At 36.0% G+C, this 18,059-nt stretch overlaps 2 protein-coding genes across 4 annotated transcripts in view; one reads left to right on the top strand and one right to left on the bottom strand.

Moving 5' to 3' along the window:
- The window catches only part of klhl6 (kelch-like family member 6), a 42,511-nt gene that overhangs the window by 8,080 nt on the left and 16,372 nt on the right, over positions 1-18,059 (bottom strand). Inside the window, exons 3-4 of one of the 2 annotated variants that reach the window (XM_028022442.1) lie at positions 1,975-2,312; positions 1,732-1,897 (exon numbers count right to left, since the gene is read on the bottom strand). In XM_028022442.1, the coding sequence (XP_027878243.1) occupies positions 1,732-1,897; positions 1,975-2,231 (423 nt within the window). In that variant the 5' untranslated portion in view covers positions 2,232-2,312. Of the gene's footprint in view, positions 1-1,731; positions 1,898-1,974; positions 2,313-18,059 lie in introns of those variants that run through there. The other variant, XM_028022443.1, reaches the window with a different exon arrangement.
- On the top strand, positions 6,023-17,301 carry LOC114147803 (immunoglobulin superfamily member 2-like). Of its 2 annotated transcripts, XM_028022438.1 has the most exons (9): positions 6,025-6,391; positions 8,486-8,857; positions 8,947-9,366; positions 9,512-9,910; positions 11,386-11,760; positions 12,318-12,689; positions 12,781-13,173; positions 14,517-14,900; positions 14,993-17,301. In XM_028022438.1, exons 1-9 carry the CDS (start codon positions 6,322-6,324, stop codon positions 15,178-15,180), a joined length of 2,973 nt encoding a protein of 990 aa, XP_027878239.1. In that variant the 5' UTR covers positions 6,025-6,321; the 3' UTR covers positions 15,181-17,301. The 2 variants fall into 2 exon arrangements, with proteins under 2 accessions (XP_027878240.1, XP_027878239.1); XM_028022439.1 differs by lacking the exon at positions 14,993-17,301 and having other exon boundaries at positions 6,023-6,391; positions 12,781-13,177; positions 14,517-14,687.

Below are 18,059 nucleotides of genomic sequence, written 5' to 3'. Positions count from 1 at the left end.
AATGTATATTTTTGTTTGAGAACAGACATCAAAACAAAAATGGAAAATAAATTGTGCTCTTAAGTAAAAGTATTGATTTGAATTGTTAGGCTGACAAATATGTTGAAAATATTGTTTGATCTGATTTTTAATCATAATTTGGCATAGAAAAATATACTTATCTCAACAATTATAATAATTCTCAACTCATCTAAATCATGTCTGGCTTTAACCACATTTATGGCTGCAGGAATCACTAAAACAGCAAAAAGGAATCAACCTAAATTCTTGAGTGGTTCATTTTCAAACTCCAATGCACAAATTGCTTTCTGCAAAAATAGAAACACAAAAACACAAACACCTGCCTCCTCTGTCAAACTGCACAGCTGTGCAGTTAATTTAAATCTAAATGGAAAACTGATCCTGAGTGTAAACAACAACCAACTTTCACTTCCCTATTAGAGCAACTGAGATCTTACCCCATTAAGTGTGTGTATCGTATCCTATAATAGGAAAGGGGTTTTGTGAAGTGAGAAGACAATTTATAGTTTAAATGAGTTTAAATGATGTTCAGTGTTCAATTACTAGAGCTACCTTTTCTGAGTGTACTTTTTTGCTGTTAGTTTTCTACTATTCGGCACTGTCTCTTTTAACATACCGTTAAATTAATCATGTGGTTATTAGAAACCACTAGCTGTTAATATGAAGCTTTACAGAGATAAATAGCATTTTACCTCCTTTGCATATTATTGCTATAATTCATTTTACCACACAAAACATGAGTGTTAGAAAGCTCACATAATGAAGCCATCAAAAGCCATCTTCGATAAGCCATTTAAAATGTCGAAGCATTCAGAAAGTCAAATAAAATATATTTGAATGGGCTAATTGGCTTGCAATCTTGATACTGACATATGGGTTATGATAATAGCCTTTGTGTTATTCATGGGTCCCACTCATTTCGTCCCTTCACCAATTCATAGCCCCCCTTCATCGCTATTGCATTTTGAACTTGTAAACAAACTTTTTTTAATACCCATTTCCTTGAACCCTGGTGTATCAGGGTTTGTTCTCATTGTAATTCAAATGTATTGTGAATTTTGAGGATAAATTATAATAAAAATACTCAAACTTGACAAATAATAGAATTTAATAGTAAAATGTAATTGCAAACTCTTTATTGTACCCACTATAATTTCCATTTGAATCAAAAGACTCTCGTGAATAATGACAGAGAAAGACCCTTGATCCAATCAGAGTCAGCCACTTAAAAGCTCTAAACACGTAAGCTTTGGATGTTGATTTAAAATTATAATTTCTATTAATGGCAAATAAAAATTTGGTCAGTTTTTTACAGATTTAACGTATTTGCAGAATTTCTGAGTGTTTTTTTTATTCCAGTGTTTAGTTTTGTGAAGATGAATTATCATAACATTATATATCATTATATTCCAGTTAAGGTTGGTTAACAGATAATGGCCCCTAACTTTATCCTACAACCTCATGCTGGTAGGAAATGTTCATAGGCCTCACATAACTAAATTTACTTACAATAAGCAGTCAAGAAAATTACTTCAAATTATTGAATGTCAAAGCAGCGACAAATATCCCACTGCCTGGTAAACTGTCGCCTGATGGCTCGGGGGTAGACGGCACTATTTTGTATGGGAAAAAGTCAATCATGAAGCCCCCATGTGAAAGTTGTTTGAGATAAACATTTGAGAATCTTTATAAAATATCAAGCTGCTGTACCTGAAACTGGCTGGCTGCCTCAAGTATTCTCTGGACATTTGAGTGTGTGAGGAGGGCTCGGCTGGTGTAGGTGTACTCCAAGAGAGAGCGCATGGTCCCGCTGTCCAAGCCTTTTATCTCCACACGCTCCTCATGACTCTCCTTGAGGCCACTGCAAAACATGGCCCTATTCAAACATACATCTGGTCAGTGAAGCTAGAAGTCCCATCGCAATACCTTCACTGATAACTGGATTGTTTTTACCTGAAGTACTGACTGGCAGCAGCCAGAATAGCCCTGTGGCAGAGGAAGTCTTGCCCTTGAACACAGAGGGTCACATCGGTCAGCTCTCTGTTCACCCTCAGGGTTTCCATCCCTCTCTGCAGCTCCACAGGTAGGCCTCCATCTTGCCAGCATAGCTCACTTGCACCTCCTGGTTTCTCTTTCTCGTCAGTCAGACTGGACCCATTTGCGAGTGGCGACACTGGACAGTCTGTCGTCCTTTCCAGTGAGTCACTCATCTTTCTTTCCACCAGTAATTTCCACTGAGGTAAAGTTTCCACTGAAGAAAACCAGTCGGCAGCTTCCGAAGCACCTCAAGGCTTCAAGAGAGAAGAAAAAAAACAAAAACCTTTGTGGTTCACAGTGAGAGCAGTTGTGTCGCTTTGAGATGAGGATTTGTTGTTTTTTTCTCTTCTGTCCTCTTCATACTTCCTATTCCTGTTCTGTGGGGAACATGCGTGTGTAGCAATGCTTGTTTCTAAGCACTTCCTCTTCGAATGTGCTGATCAAATTTCCCCTAGCTTACCTAATATTCCTCTTTTTGCAGAAAAAAAAATGATTCTAGACTTTGTGCTGTAGACCTCAACAAAGAGAGATAACAGTAAACAAAGCCAATGAGCAGCTTGAAGTAGATGTCTTTTATTCAACTCTGTAGTTACCTACTCTCCTGTACTCTGGCTGATTTACAGGGAAAACTTGCTTATTTTTCTTGCTTGCTTAAATGAGAGATGTACACAAGTTGTCCTTTTACTGCCACTTTTACCAATTTTGAGGCACAGCAAAGAAAATATCTTAATCTTTCTCATTCCAATCATTTTGGAAGAGTGAACAATTAGTCTTATGCTACATCTGTGTGAACTACAATGCAAAAATGTGCTCCCTGGGATCTTGGCTTTATATGGCAACTAAGAATCCATGCTGCATGGGCATTAGCACAAAGTTTCAACAGTCAGTGATAATATTAAAAAAATGTCATCGGGAAATCCTGATTGCCACCAACTATCAATGATTTGAGATTTTTTTTTACATCTATTTGAAGGATATTTTGTCCAATCTTCTTTGTAAGATGTCGGAAATGATTTCACTGGACTTTTTTCGAGCAGTTCTTAAAGATAGGCAACAAGATTCTATGAAACAGTGTCATTGTTTTTAAATTGTTTTTATTGTTTTATACTTGTGCATATGTATTAATTGTTTTTATCTTGTAACCAGGTTGCTATGTATTGCAAATTTTTTGCCCAGGTCCCTCTTGAAAATGAGATCTAGATCTCAACGGGGTTTACCTGATTAAATTTAATTGAAAATTGTATGAATTAGGTCACCTATGAGGTTTTTTGCACATAAATATCCTGTTTAGTGTCATGCCAGAAAATCACAATTAGATTTTGATTCTTACTTTGACTGAGCCACACCAAAACCTTCATTTTGTTTTTTGAATCATTTGCTGGTTGATCCATGAACTGTAGCCAGACACTCTCCTTTATGATTTTGAGGTAAAGATAACCTAAAATCACAATTTGAAAACTGTGTTTTATATTTACTCTGCTTATCACTGTCTGATGATAAAATTTGTTTGAAGATTTTTTAAAGAAGGAAAATACTTTTTTATAGAACTGGAAAGCAACAAAAGTTAGAGCTTGGCATTTGGATGCATTCATACTGGTATAGTCTGTCACAAATGAATCTCAATAAATTATAATATTTTTGAAAAAAGTTTAAGTGAAACTTATGTATCATATGTAAAATATTCATTGCACACACAATGAGGGATATTAAAAGCAAATCAGTTAATTGAAGGAATTATGAGCTATTGCTATTAAAATCCAAAATAAAGTTTCTTCAAAAAGTTTAATATTAAATAGTAACAAATAATAAAAAAAGAATAATTAAGACAAAAACATAGTCATAGAACAAATAAACATGGGGATGACTGCTGTCTTCACGGCTTTCAACACAATGTCACTAACCCCCTCAACAAGAAGTGTAAGCCTCGAAAGGTCATTGCTAAAGAAACTGTCCACATAGTGATTTATCAAGTACATTCACAGGAAGTTGGGTGGGAGGAAAACATAAGTAGAAAAAGGTTCACAAGCAACATGGATTACTATAGCAGAGGAGATCGAAAAGCACAACCCATTTAAGAGATTCAGTGTTGTAAAAGTTTCAAGAACCATTACACACAGATGTCCTCAAGACATGAGGTACAACTGTTGTATTTCTTTCTTAAGTCACACTTGGCCTTGAGACAATTTCAGAAGCAACTTACGATGGCTCAGTGGTCTATACTTACTCTCCCCTACTTACTTCAGTGTAACTCCTAGTTACTTACTCCTCAGATTTCAGTAAGTTTTGTATTTTATTTGGAAACCAAGATCCCAGGTTGAGAGACACAGAATCTATGCTGCCTGGGCAATAGTGCAAGGTTTCAACTGTCAGTGATAACATGAATCATGTCATCCGATGGTTTTGGTTCACTGAATATCATCAAACTTTAAGATAACACAACCATACAGCAGGAAGTTTTAGACTACCTTACGTTTCCCTCTGCTGGTTTAACAATAATAGTATCACTGCGCTTCATTCACCAGCAAACTGGCATAAATAAGCAATAGTGAATTTGCTGTCAAATTCAGCAATTATCTTCTCCCCTCTGGTGGAGGTTTCAAGAACTACAGGTGGTAAAAACCAGGTTTGTTCATGAGTCAAAGCTGCAGTAATGTAACAAACAATTCTACTTTTGGAATGTTGACAGTAATTGAAAATCATATTTATTTTTTTTTTCAATTCATCAGTTTCAAATAATGTAATAATGAATAAAATCAGTCAATGCTTTAGAGAACAAACTTAAAAACATATGCATCTGTAATTAATTTGTAATACAGTACACATTAACTGAATATTAATTTGTACAATATGTAAAGATTCTACATATTATAATTGAAGTTAGGCTTGAATATTCACAAAGAATATTGTGATGGGAATTTGGCATTGACGATTGTAAATAGTCAGAATGTAATATGTAACCAATATACTACACTAACAAATTTCATATGTAAAATAACCAAGACTTAGTAATATAGAATAGAAAAGATGATTGAAATTCAAGTGAAATAGAGAAGTTAAAGGGGGATTATAATACTGATGAGAGTACGTAGCAAGTCCAAGACAATGGTTATTACCAAGGGGTCAGATTAAGTTTACAAGAGTCAAATAAAATCAAAAGCAATGAGTGGCAATTGTTAAACAATCAAAAACTACATATGTTTTCCCAAGACCTAGCATTTTATTGCAAATTTCTGGAGGGCTATGACCTCTGATTCGAACAGCTTCAGCTTTAGATGTCAAAGATGGTAGAGAGCATCTAGTGGCACACTGTCACTGTGGCATTCATGTATTTTGAATTTCAGAAGCAAATATTTTGTTGATATTTTAATTTGTTGAGAAGGACCTGTGCATAATTTATACTAAAAAAATATATATATTGAGTGATAAACCAGATAAAACACAACGCATGGGAACTATTTCATCAATGTTAACGACAATTAATTCAGCAGTTTGCTTCATCAGAGCAGATGTTCACACAGTAGAACTTCAGAAAAAATAACTTCTTATATAATATTGTAGCTAGTGATTTGTACATAAAAGTTCATGTCTTTACAATTTAAAGTAATAAATTAAAACCAACAAATACAGGAGCAGCAAGATGGAGAACACTCTTTTAGACACGGGTACGAGTTTAGACCATGAGACAAATCTGCAGGTCTGATAACTTACCACTAGGTAGCAGTGTTGTCCCGTTAATGTTTTAAGGGCGTATTTGAAGTCGTTTTAGGACCAAATTCACGCTGCTTAGAAATATGTGATTTTTTTTATGTTACTTGTTACTTAGCAACGTATATCAATCCCGCATCGTTTTGTGGAGTTTAAAAAAAACATAAAAATATGCTATTATTGCTATTATCATGGCTATACTAATACATGAACAGGTATGATCTGTTCTGTGGGTGTTGCCCACAGCAGTACTGTCCACTGTACAGTAACTTTTCACAGCTATGCATAAAATAAATGCCTCTTGTCTGTAACTTTAGCATTTGCGGCTTGTCTTCTGTTCCGTCTACCGATGTTAACCAAAGGAAGTGCTTACTCGGAACTGGAACAGCAAGTCGTTCTTTAAACCTTTTAACTCTATTACCTACTCGCTGCGCATGCACCTTTTCTCGTACCGGGAAATGTACCTCTTGCTCAACATCGACGAGAAGACTAAAGCAGTCAAATTAGCTTGACAAGGGACACTGGTGTGCTGCGAACAACGTCTTGCATGCGTTCACAATGAAGTCCTCGGTGTTCTCCCTGTGGAGACCCTTTTTATTGATTTTACTGGGTTTATTTCTACTTTCCGGTAAGTAGGACAACTATTGTTGTGAAACTTATATTGTCTTTCGCAAAGCCACGTTAAAGTCAACGTGTAATGTGAGACTTATTGGGGCTATTTATTATTAATAAATTCAACTTTAATTGACTAGTTTTATTTTAGATAAGTCACAGAAAAGGTAAAAGTTACAACTCAGTTTTAAGTTTCTAATAAACTTTGCGTGTTTCTATGATTACCTTGAAATCATTTTTGACGTCTGGCAGCGAGTTCCCTTAATATTTAGTCTCGTTTTGGGTCGTTATTCTTAATAATTCATATTAGGTAAATTGAAGCTAATGAATTACCTCTGATAATATTCTTAATACAAAACACCGCTGTTTAAATTGAATCTTACTAAGCCCCTGTCTTTGTAATTGCAATTTTATATTTAAAAACTTTGAACAGCAATACATTATTATTATTATTATTAGTAGTAGTAGTAATAATAACAATATATAATTAATGTTTTCTGTTTCCATAGGAATCATAATAATGATTATTATAGTTATTATTAGTAGTAGTCGTTATAGTAGTAGTGTTACTGTACTGTAACATTACATTCTCTGTTAATGTGAAGACTAAAATTTCTTGTAATTTTCATGTTCAGTTCTTACCTAGTAGACAGAAGTCAAGTGATGTACTTGATGTACTCTTAAAGCAAGATGGTAGCAAAAAAATACACCTATAAATAAAGTCAATAAAACCAATATAAAATATTAGGTATCAAGAAATAAAATGACATGGTGGGAGCTGGGGTCACAAGACAGACAAAAAGAAAAAATACCAAAAATGGATAATTCATTGAAGCAGATTTCATAAGCTTTGCAGCTTTTTGAAGGAAATTTCACTCAAGTCCCTCTGTTCTACATTTGATGCTGCTTAGCCTTCTGCCTCTAGGTCATGGGTTTGATGCTTCCCTCAATATGCGGGACACTGTGCTCCACTACGTGCTGTGGCTGATATCCTCAGCTGAGGGAAGTCAGTTACTTTGTTTTTTGGTAGATTTATGCTTTCAGCAGCCAAGCACTTCCTGTCTGGTGATGCCGTGCATACTCACCACCTCAACAACTCAAAAAAGGTCTGTATGAGTCAAGCTTGCTTAAGACCTCTGTTGAAATACAGACATGATCGTGCCTTATTTATGATGCCTGCTGGGAAGTCTGTGTACATACATATAAGGGCATTCACCTCCAGCCTCAAGCGCGTTGGAGCCTCTAACATCTCCATCCTTCTTCCCATCAACTTTGACCGGCTTCCTTGTCTCTGCTGTGGGAAAGCTGTCACACAGTACGATGTTTCTACCGCCATGTTTAACTATTTTTCAGTTTTCTCTCAACAATGTTTTTTTTTTCTTTTTTGCTATCTTCCATTAAAGTCAGATATGTGGAGAGCATGATTAATAGTTTCTGTAGACAGATTCGTCAAACTGAATTATGGATTTCAGCATTTCCTCCAGAGTTAAGATAGGCCTTTTGGCTGCTTCTGTGGTTAATTCTTACCGTTAGTTTTGATGGATGGCCATGTCTTGTGTCTTATGCTTTCCAGTGTTAAAGGATATTGTTTTATATAACCTAACCACCATTCAGTCATCTTTACAACTTTCCCCTTGACCAATCTGCCCTGTTCCCTGATCCTCATGATGCTGTTTGCTTGAACAAACCTACGAGGCTTTCTCAAACCTCATGGATTTATACTGAGATTAAATTGCACAAAGTTAGACTGTATTTACAAAGAATTATTTGATGTCAGGGCAAATGGGGTGAATAAAAATAGCACTTAAAAATATATTATTAAAGAAAAACCATGGATCATGTTACTTCCTGTTCAACATTATTTAAAATTCCAATAGAAGTAATTAGAGGGAGTACAATTGCAAATAACATTAGGGTCATGCCTTTCCAAGCCCATAAGTCTTCTGTACATGTTTTGAACATCTGTCCATTCATTATATCATCAAGCAAACACATTTTACAAGCCAATGTAAACACTAGAGCTTCAGTGTTTCATATTGTTTCAAAAACTCTCAATCATTACCCATTACTAATTTCATTATCTCTGTTTTGTCTTTGCTTTATTCCTTAGAGGCCAGAGTGAACACTGAGATACAAGCTGGGCCCCTGTATCGTGTGGTTGGCTCTCTGCTCTCCATCTCCTGCAACACAAGTGGATTTTCCAACGTCAATTCTAAAAAACATTTTCAGATCCGCATGAAAGATCCTTCAAAGCCCTTTCACGAAATTAATATCATGAGCTCCGAAGACAAAGGCTTTAGCTATGCTCGTTTTATTCCTCGTATACAAAACAGTGAGATGTCTATCAAACATGTTGATTCAAACTCAATCATATTTGAAATAAAATACCTAAAGAAGGAGGATGAAGGGGTATACGAATGCTCCGTAGTCAATCCAGAATATAATTACAATGGAGTCTACTCTGCAACGACAGTTGTTAAAGGTAACTAGTTATTCTTTTAGCTGCCACACCTGAAGGTCTGGTTATAACATGTGATTGATACAATGTTTATCTTTCTTGCATTGCCACAGTGATTGACAATTCCCTAAGTGTTACATCCAGTGACGCCCCCACCTCACCCAGCTATAATGAAGGGGAAGCTCTCTCTTTGACATGCCAAGCCTCCACCAACACCATCCAGCACGTCCATCTGGCTTTCTCTTGGTACATCCGTAAAGAAGGGGAACAAGACGCTAAACCGATAATTTCTTTGGACAAAGATTTCACACTGGTTCCAGGTGAGGGTTTTGAGCAGCGCTATAGAGATAAAGCCATTAGATTAGACAAATTAGATGAGGCCACGTACAGGCTTAATATTGCTGAGCTTGAGCCGTTAGACCAGGGTCAGATCTACTGCCAAGCTCAGGAGTGGATCCAAGATCCTGATCGTTCCTGGTACAAGATTTCTCAGAAGGATGCAGAGGAAATTCCCCTCACAGTCAAAGCTAAAGGTAAGATGAAGTAACCATTTAATCTATTTTCATTAGTGCCCTGAACTAAGTGGCATGTCTTGAAATGAATCAGCACTTGTTAGCATATTTTTATGGCTACTCAATAAGAAGTTAATGGTGTCTTATATTTGTTTATTCTGTGTAGTGGTGACAAGCATGTCGGTTGTGGAAGTGAGTCTTTCGCCACAGAATGAACTCCATGAGGGGCAGGAGCTGTTGCTGTCTTGTGGCATAAAGGCACAGAACCTCGCAAAACGGTTCTTCTCCGTAGCATGGCTCTGGGAAGGAATTGAGTTGGCCAAAATTGGCCCTACAGGCATTCTAACTGTGAGGCAAGAGTATATCGACAGAGAGAGAAATGGGGAGCTAAAAGCCACGCGGACTGGGAATAATAACTATCAACTCAGGGTAAAGCCAGTGAAAACTACAGATAAAGGGAGTTACAGCTGCAGGGCATGGCCAGAAGAGAGAGGAGAAGATGGAAACTTTAATCAAGGAGCAGCTCAAGACTCCCAACCAGTGGACATCACCATCTTTACTCCAGGTTGGTTGAGATGAACTCATACTAAAATAAATATTTGCATAAATTATCCTTAATTCCGAGACAGTGCCTTGTAAAATGATTCATACCCCTTCACACACTACGTTTTTGCACAAGAAGTTACTCTAATGTGATTCATTTTAACTGATAACACCACTTAATAGTCAACTGTGATGTGGCTGGAATGTGATGTATGGTGTGAAACATTTTTACAAATTAAAATCTGAAAGGGTGACCTGCATCTGTCTTCAACCTATTTAACATGAATATAATTTAAATATATTCATATATATAAAACAGAAATGCACAGCAAACATGTGACAAAAGGTGCTTTGCTAAGAAAATAAATAAATAAATAAAATAAACGTTGAACTGTCTGGCCTTTGTGTAGCATGCTGTATATAGTATAGATCCTAACACACCATTCCTATTGTAAAAGATGGGGAAAGACTTGAGACTGAAGCAAAGGTTCATTTTCCTATGACCATAAACATGCAGCAAGGCCCAATGACTCTGTCAAAACTCAGACCACAATCTAATTAAAAATATGTGGCAAGTAGTGCTGCAACTAATGATTAGTTATTCTATCAATTATTCTGACAATTGATCAGTTAATCAGATAAACAAATTGCACATTCTGCAGATTTTTCATTTTTATGCATTATACATTAGAAATAAATTAAAATGTGAAAATAAACAAATAATTTAATTCATATTTTAAAATTAAAAAACAAACATTTTACTGCCTAAATTGGAATAACGTAGCATAGCAAAAGATATGTCTGCAGCTAAAAACATACTTTTAACATCAACTTGTTAAAAGCTCAGCCCTTTCTGCTTGACTTAACATCAACATTGCACTGGGCGAATTTATTTGGATATACTGACTAATACTTGGATAACAAAAAGTGCTTAATAGGAGATTATTTTTTACAGAATTTGAATCAGGTGAATTTTAAAATGCATTGCATGTTTATAGAGAGAGAGAGATATTTCATTATATTACAAAAACCTGTGGTGAGACTTAAAAACTACCATTCACAGAGTTTTACAATCCAACTTTACTCAGCTTGATTGATTTTGCAAAGAAAAACAGGCAAATATTACACTCTGATATGCATATTTGACCCTACAAAGTTGGGACTCAGGAGGATAATACCAAGGTAAACCACGTTTTCCATATTTAAAAAAAATAAACTTTAGAAAACATGTTACTTCTCTTCAATGCTCCAATTTATTCTACTTGTGTCTATCAAAGTAGAATTGATTGATATTGTTTAACTTATTAGAATTACTCCAAATTTGTGGTTCTAAGATAACAAAAAGTGAAAGTATTCAAGGCTAATAAATTTTTTTTGCAAAGGAGTATACATTATATTTCAGTGATGAGAGGTTGCTGATGACAATGTTGATAACATTTTGCTTTCTGTCATCATTTTGTCAAACCCAGTCACATCTGCTGCCTTATTTGCTTACAGAAAGTGGACTCTCAGTCAAAATGGAAAACATGAAGCAACCTGTTTCCCCAGGAGAGAAATTAAAGCTCATCTGTGAAGCTGATGGGGTCAAAGGTCAGCTCTCTGTCAGCTGGAAACGCAAGGCCACACCTCCCACGTCATCTTTGTTTGCCACCATCATCAGTCTAAATGAGAACGGTGTCACAGAGAAAGCTGAGGCTTTTACAAGTCGGGAGGTGACAGTGACGCGTCCGACGACAAACAGATTTGTCTTCGAGCTGGCTGACGTTGCAGACTCTGATTCGGGAATATATGAGTGCATTGTCTCTGAAACGCAGCCCAGCGGCAGAACTCAAAGCCAGATGCAAAATGTCAACGTCACTGTGAAGTCTATTGGTAAGACGTGTGTTTGTTTTACATCGCTTATTCAAGATAAATGATGAAACCTACACATTTTTTTTAAAGACAGCTGATTAATAAAGATATACTTTCTATCTGTGACAAATCAGACAAACTGTTGGACAAAAAGAGACATTTAGTGGTCACATAGTCTACCAACTGTACCAGGAATACCGCGCACTTTGGTCACATGAGCCTAAGACTGAACTTTTCTTGGGTGAAAATATGAATGTGGAGATGCACCATACTTAACCTCCACAGTTAACAATGTTGTAGTAACTGTAATGCTGGGGGTATCCTGACCTCATCATGACACTTTTAGATGCTGGATGGCCTGTTGCAAGATTGCTTTTAGGTTAAAAGAAATTATGAAAGTTCCCTGGTTGCTCAACTTAGTATTTCATAACTCCTCTAGTGATTACCCTATTGCCAACATTTGGTCAGATTATAATATTACATATATGAAAATGTAAAAAAAAAAAATAATAATAATAATTTCAAGTTTAAAGATATTTTACTTTATCCATTTCTTGCCATTTCAATTTGTGTCTTAGATTCAGTGGTAAAGGTGGTACTGAGAAATCGAGACCCTTTGGTGACTATGGGAAATGACGTACAATTAATGTGCAAAGTATCAAGTCCACGTGTGCCGATGACACTTACTTGGAGCCAGGAGACAGAAGACACCAACCTTAATACCATAGTGGTACTATACTCAAATGGTTCCATCAGCTGGTCTGGAGACCAGTACCGTTACCAAGTACAGGTGGACAACCAGGGTAACAGTGTCATGCACTATCTGAAAGTCCTTCGTGCCAGCCACAGGGAAGAAGGAAAATACCAATGTATGGTGTCAATTTTCCTGCATAACGTTTACAAAAAGCTTCCTGCATCCAATCTGGTGAATGTGAAGGTACAAAATCCAGGTAATGCAGAAATTTGATCACGACATGTTTTGTAGCTTTGTTTTCAGTTGTCACCTTTGTACCTCTACTTATTTGTCTCTCATCTTTCTAGAAAACAAACTTGCCCTATCTCCCAGTCACACCATTGCCCAAAGAATAAATACTGACATACAAATTGATTGCAAAGTTACCTCAAGAACATCAGAGTTTTCTCTATATGCCGTCACCTGGGAACTTCAACAAGATGCTGGAAATAAGACCATTCTGACCTCAGACCGTAATGGCATCACTACATTTGGGCAACAGATTGAAGAGAGTCATAGGAAACGGATCAGCATGAGGCACACTGACGGACCTACTTTTGAACTAACTATTCAGCAAGCCAGAATTTCAGACAAAGGCATTTATATGTGCAAGGTGGTGGAGTACCTACAAGATCCCTGGGGAGAATGGTATTCACTCTCAGATAAACATTTAACCACAGTTGTTGATGTCACTGAACTAGGTAAGTTTCTATTTTCTTAATTAAAATTTTCTTTAATCATTTCTGATTCTAATGTATTTTACATTCTTCTCTTCTTTTTATTTATATCCAATGGCTTCATTTAATACATTGCATGTTTATAGAGAGAGATATATTTCATCATGTTACAAAAACAAACATCAATATTTTATGTGATAAACAGACAGAAAGTAGAGCATAATTGTGAAATGAAACTACCATAAACTGCATATCCAGCTGCAAGTATTCTGAGACATGTTTTTACCAGCTTTGCAAAGATATTGACTGAAATATTCTCTCATTCATCTCTGCAAAATAGCTTAAGCTCAATCAAATAAGATGGTGAGCACATGTGAACATATTTGGCCACAAATTCTAAATAGGAAATAGGTCTGGGCTGTTCTGACGCATGCATGATCTCTGACCCAAGCCATTTCATTGTATCTCTGTCTATACACTAAAGGTTCTTATTCTGTTGTAAGGTCAAAATCCAAATCAAAGTGTTTTACAACCGCTGAACAAAATTCCTTCCATGTTTAACTTGTCTTCTCCTCAGTTTGTCTTCCCATCAACTAACCATCTCCCATGTCACTACTGAAGAAAACAAGCAAATAGCAGACCTGGATTTAATTGAGGGGTTTTGGTGTAAATAGGGCTGAATACTAGACCATGATAAACTTTAAACCCATGTATACCTTCTTCACATTTATGCTCTTCTTTGTCAGTCACGCAAAATATAGTAAAATGTTTGGGAGTTTGTAATTCTAATGATACAAAATGTCTGTAAATTAATGTGGCAAGAGTATTTTTGCAACATACTTTACATTTTGAAGATGGAGTAGATTAATGTATGTACCTAAATAATACAGTATTACTTTTGTTCTCTAGAAATGCAACATGACTAGAGTAAAAAAAAAAAAAGATAGGTGTACTTTTGAAAATCATTCCCTGGTACACCTGTGAATTCACACCTATGAATGGGAACTGTCAAGGGCTATCAGATAGCCTTTGGTACTTCCCCACAAAGGCTATCTGTAGATCATGTCAGTGTGAATTTTGATTACTGGAGTTGCAAAACCTGACTTCTCTATTTCTGTATCTGCAAGAAGGCCACTTCTTTTCTGATTGCTGTGTAAAACACTTTTCTCTCAGGATTCTTTCATTGCACAATCTACTTCTCAATCTACGCCTAATATTTTTATATGTATATTTTTCTTCTCTTATGATGTTCTTTGTTGCAAAGCCATTTAATCCCCTTAACCTTTTCTCCAGGAAGTTAGGTTTTGCTTTATTAATGCATTCAACTAATATTTGCTCAAAATATCATTTTATGCATTTTCTCACAGAAAAAAAATTGTCCATTGAAAAGAAAGAGGTAGAGATGAACATAAGCATTGCAGAGGATTTCTCCATTCCCTGTCACATCACCCAACAATCCAGCAAGGAATCCCAGTTCCAGGTCACATGGTTTTGGCAGCAAGGCACCAAAGTTAAAACCATATTTACAGCTTACAGAAATTCTACCTTACAAGCCAGAAATAAGAATGTCGTCGTAAGATATGATCACTCCTCCCCTCACCAATTTGACCTTACAGTTTTAAAGTCTAATTTGGAAAACAGCGGCATATATTTCTGTGAGGTAGAGGAGTGGATTCACGCTCCTGCTGATGGGTGGAGGAAACATGCAGTGGAAAAGTCTGGAAATTTGAACGTGACTGTTGATGCAGAGGGTAAGCTCTCTATACCGTTGAGCTAATTTTCTTCTTGGGTGTTGCAAAATCACAAATGTTGAGACTTGCTTTTTATTGCCACTTTCTTCCAGGGCAAGTCGGAGCTGTGACTGATCTGACATGGCGAGCCAGTACTTGGATAACAATATATGTAATAACTGTCTCAATCTGTTTATGCATCATAACAATTCTGACGTGCAAGCTGTGCAGGAGAAAGACTTCAGGAGGAAAGAACGCAGGTCATTCTCTCTGGACAGAACAGGTCCCCCTGGACACTTAGCTCTGAATCAGTGAAACTAGAGCAATGTACAGAAAAATAAATCTCTTATTAAGTCTAAGAAGTATATGAAAAAGGTTTAAAAATGTACATTTTATTTTATTTTAAACATATTTTTTATTTTTTTATTGAATCTTATTGTTAAAAAAAGTTGTACTTTCTATGATGGTGGGAATATCTTAGCTTTTATGAATAATTAAAATTTGTTACTAATTTTGAAATGAAACAAGCATCTGTCAGATTGGAGCTAAAGTCTCTCTACACACTCATTTTTTCAGTTTGAAGCTGGAAGTTGAGGTAGGCAGCAGATTTTGTTTGTGGTTTGTGCAGCTTTAAAAACATTCTTATTTTATGTTACAAAGTGTAAAAACTATGGATTTTTTTGTTATTTTTTCATTGGAAATTATCTGAAGCTTTGTGTGTCCAGAACAGCAGCATGTCATAAAATGTGGCAAGATTTGAAACCTTTGCAAAGAAAAGGAAGAAGCGGAAGTTTTCTGCGGTTGTGCACATGATGACGGTAGACAGTCTGCAAGCGGTGCTTGTGACAGACAGTCTCACAATCAGGACATTTTTTTCTTTTTTTTTTTTGAGAAAGACGCAGGCTTTCAGGGCAGTGTTGGTTAAAACCTGCATGTGTGCATGTTATGCTTCTCTTATTTTGCAACTCTGATGGGGAAATCTGATGATGTTAACATTTCTTATGCAAGTTATTCAGCTGGCTGTGTTGCTGAGAAACAGAGTGGGTGTTTGTGTAACCTGTTTCTTGTGGCAAAAACTTAATTTAATATTTAATTTTTTTTTCAAATAAGATATATGAAATAATAATATGATATAATAAGCATTTCTGAAATTGACACAGCATGGTTTTCACATCCTTGTTGGTTTAACACAACCCCTCCCCCCCCACACACACAAACAGCAGCTTCTGTCAAAATAGTCAACATTTGCAGGTGCTTCTAAGCTCCTACATGCATGTTAAATAAGCATGCTTACGTTACAGTACTATTTTTAAAAAAATAAAAAAATCCAAACAAATGATATCCTAATATCTGATTTTTTATTTTTAAAAGGACTAATGTCACATTGTTGCATTGAATATTGCTACAGTGTTATTACAAGTCTGCCTAAAATGTCACTCGGGCAGCTTCAGTTGATCAAGAATGTTTCTGTTCATATTCTCACTAAAACCAGGAAGACAGAGCAGATCACCCCAGTTTTAAAGTTCTTCCAGTGGCTCCTTGTAGCTCCAAGAATAGACTTTAGAATACTTTTACTAGATTATAAATCACTGAATAAATATCACCAAAATACATTAAAGATCTGTAGTTGTTGTTGAATCTGAAGAGGAATAAAATTATGTTAATAGTTGCTAATTATGTTGTCTGGCTGTTTTGCACCACAGCATGTTTTTATCAAAATCAAATGTACTGGGCCACTCTGATCTAGAAAGCCAGGAAGGAATTCAGATTTTTAGAGATGTGTAAATAACAAATTGCTAAATTGCTGTAAACAGCCAAATCGTGAGCGGTTCCAGCTGGACAGTTCTGAAAAACTCATAAGGTTACAGCAAAACACAAGCCAAGAGATCTGTGTCAACCAAAGGGCAAACTGGACTGGTTGAGAACTGTACATACACATAAAAGAACAGATTTGAGTGTAAATGCACCCTGCTCTCAGCGAGAGTTGAAGGTTGCTGTGTTGTTTGTTATTAGGCACTTTTTCAATCCCCAACAAATCATCCTTTAAGATCACTAAGGTCTTCTGGTTGAAGTCTACTCTCCATCATAATAACCAGAACAAAACATGGAGAAGTAACATTTAATTTTTATGCTCCGTAAAACTGGAGCAAACTTCCAGAAAACTGCAAATCATACAAAACACTGATTTTCTTTAAATCAAGGCTAAAACCTTACTGGTTCAGGGCTGTTTTGAAGTAAGTGGAACATTGATCAACAAATTTGATTCATATTTCCTTGATCATTTTGATGATGGCATTTCACAAAATGTAGCATTTATTGCTTGTTTCATAATTAGTCAACGTATAATTTTATGATGTAATGGACTTTGAACTGCCTTGTTGCTGAAATCTGCTATACAAATAAACTTGATTTGAAAAAGAGATTTTATCTCAAGGCTATTCCTGGTAAAATATTGGTTAAATAAATGCACTCCAAACAAAGTTGTGTTCTTTTTGCAAGATTTTTTGTAACATTTTGCTCAGTTGTGTCTCACAGCAAAAAGCTGTGGTCCTCAAACATTTCCTAAACATTTGAGGGGTCTCCCTGACAAAAGTTACCAGTTGTCAGGAGAAAGGTATGAAAAAGAATCCAAAAATGCTGAAGTAGACCAGTGAAGACAGTTATCATAAAATCATCAAAAACTAATAACAAAAATGCTCATCAGGGAAGTTTACAAGCCTAAAATGAACTGTATAGTAAATGTGACAACAGTTGTCGATACTCATACATTTAAGAGCAGGTAGGGTGAAAAAATGGAATCTGTTTCTGGGGATAAAATCAACCTGGCATGACAAAACTGTGCAAAAACAAACTTGTATGGCCTCCTGAAAGCATGTGGTGAAATGTGCTATGACCTGATGGAATAAAGGATAACCATTTTGGACTTGATTTCAAAAGGTATTTTTGGTGCAAAATAACATAATGGTTGCATCATAATGCTTTGGGGCTGATTTTGTTCTACTGAAACTACTGCTTTAGTCAAGGCAGAGAACAGTTTCAACCACCACTCAATATAGGCACAACATTGAGTGGTTAGTTAGAACAGCAAACAGGAAGAGGACCATCATCTTTTTTGCAGAACCAGAATCAAATTCTAGCATCAAAATCAACAAAAAGAAATCAAGCATAACACAGAAACTA

Source organism: Xiphophorus couchianus, chromosome 7, assembly GCF_001444195.1.
Source record: "Xiphophorus couchianus chromosome 7, X_couchianus-1.0, whole genome shotgun sequence".
Classification (NCBI taxonomy): domain Eukaryota; kingdom Metazoa; phylum Chordata; class Actinopteri; order Cyprinodontiformes; family Poeciliidae; genus Xiphophorus; species Xiphophorus couchianus.
This window is presented reverse-complemented; position numbering and strand designations above follow the sequence as displayed.